This window comes from Stegastes partitus, unplaced genomic scaffold (assembly GCF_000690725.1).
Source record: "Stegastes partitus isolate 25-593 unplaced genomic scaffold, Stegastes_partitus-1.0.2 Scaffold2435, whole genome shotgun sequence".
Lineage (NCBI taxonomy): Eukaryota > Metazoa > Chordata > Actinopteri > Pomacentridae > Stegastes > Stegastes partitus.
Window position 1 is genome coordinate 11,785 of NW_007580166.1, and position 1,147 is coordinate 12,931.

The 1,147-nt window shown below is 33.6% G+C and overlaps 1 protein-coding gene across 1 annotated transcript in view; it reads left to right on the forward strand.

Moving 5' to 3' along the window:
- LOC103375010 (uncharacterized) overlaps nucleotides 1–628 on the forward strand; it is a 3,279-nt gene extending 2,651 nt beyond the window's left edge. The window contains exons 3-5 of the mRNA XM_008305196.1: nucleotides 128–259; nucleotides 354–412; nucleotides 494–628. Coding sequence (XP_008303418.1) covers nucleotides 128–259; nucleotides 354–412; nucleotides 494–628 — 326 coding nt within the window. The remainder of the gene's footprint in view (nucleotides 1–127; nucleotides 260–353; nucleotides 413–493) is intronic.
- Nucleotides 629–1,147: the final 519 nt, after the last annotated feature.

Here is a 1,147-nt window from a genome sequence, read left to right on the forward strand (position 1 = left end):
TTTTGATGGTTGTGATTTAATCTTGCCTTTTAAGTTGACAAAAACATATTCAAAGCTCATATTTGAAGGTTTAACTTTGTACTCTGCTCATAGATTTCTGTTGTTTGGTCCTATTCTCTTTGGGCAGCCAACATCTCAGCATTTGGTGAGAGGGTCAATATAGTTCTGTTTCTGATGTGTGCTGCTCTGGTCATCAGTTTGATTGTCATAGCCCTACTGATTTATACCATCAAGACAAAGAAATGTGATTGTTTCAATGGTAAACTTTCTTGCATTATATTAATCTACACTTTATTATCAGTGTATAATGAAACTCTGTTCATCCTTACTGATATTATTCCTGGTTCATCCAGCTGCTGCTGCCCCACAAATAAATGCTCCAGTAACCAGTGGTGTTCAACAAAGACAGACGGTAAGTTATTTCAGAGATATTGCACTGGTACATTTATGTTCATAGCTAGCATTTAATTATGTTTACGATATTTTTCTACAGACAGAAGAAGACTCATTGGTTTATTCTGTCCCAAACTTTACAAGAAAAAAAAATGGCCGACGCGTAAGAGAGGGTGCAGAAGTAGTCGAGGGAGAAAGCATCTACGCTGATGTCAGGGTCTTGGGGTATGAATAACAACATACACACTGAAGGTCCACATTGATGTTATGTTTGTATGGTATGTTATATGGGAATATTTAGAAACATGTTCAGTTTTGTTACATAGTAAAAGTTTCCCTTGAGTAACATGTAAATACCTGTTGTTTATATTCTACCTGTCTCTTGCAGATTTGATGGATTTTTTTGTAAAACTGTCAAAAAAGGAAGAATTATTGTTGGACAAATAACAGTTTAGTAAATAGATTGCAACGTCCAAAGTGTTCTCGCCTATACTGTTTATAATTTTTTTTAAAAAGTTGGGTGAGTACATGTGAAACTTGCTTGTATAACTTTATTTTGTATATTCATGTTAAAGGAGTGTTTATATTTGCAGAGTTTCGTATTGACAGAAGTTTATTTCAACAGTTTTGAGACAATTTTAAGAAAATATTCCAGTTGATTTTAATGAAGACTGTTTGCTGTTTAGAGACTTTAGCTGTTCATTATGCTGTAAATTTTGCAATTTTTAAACATTAAACATTTCTCCTCAGTTGT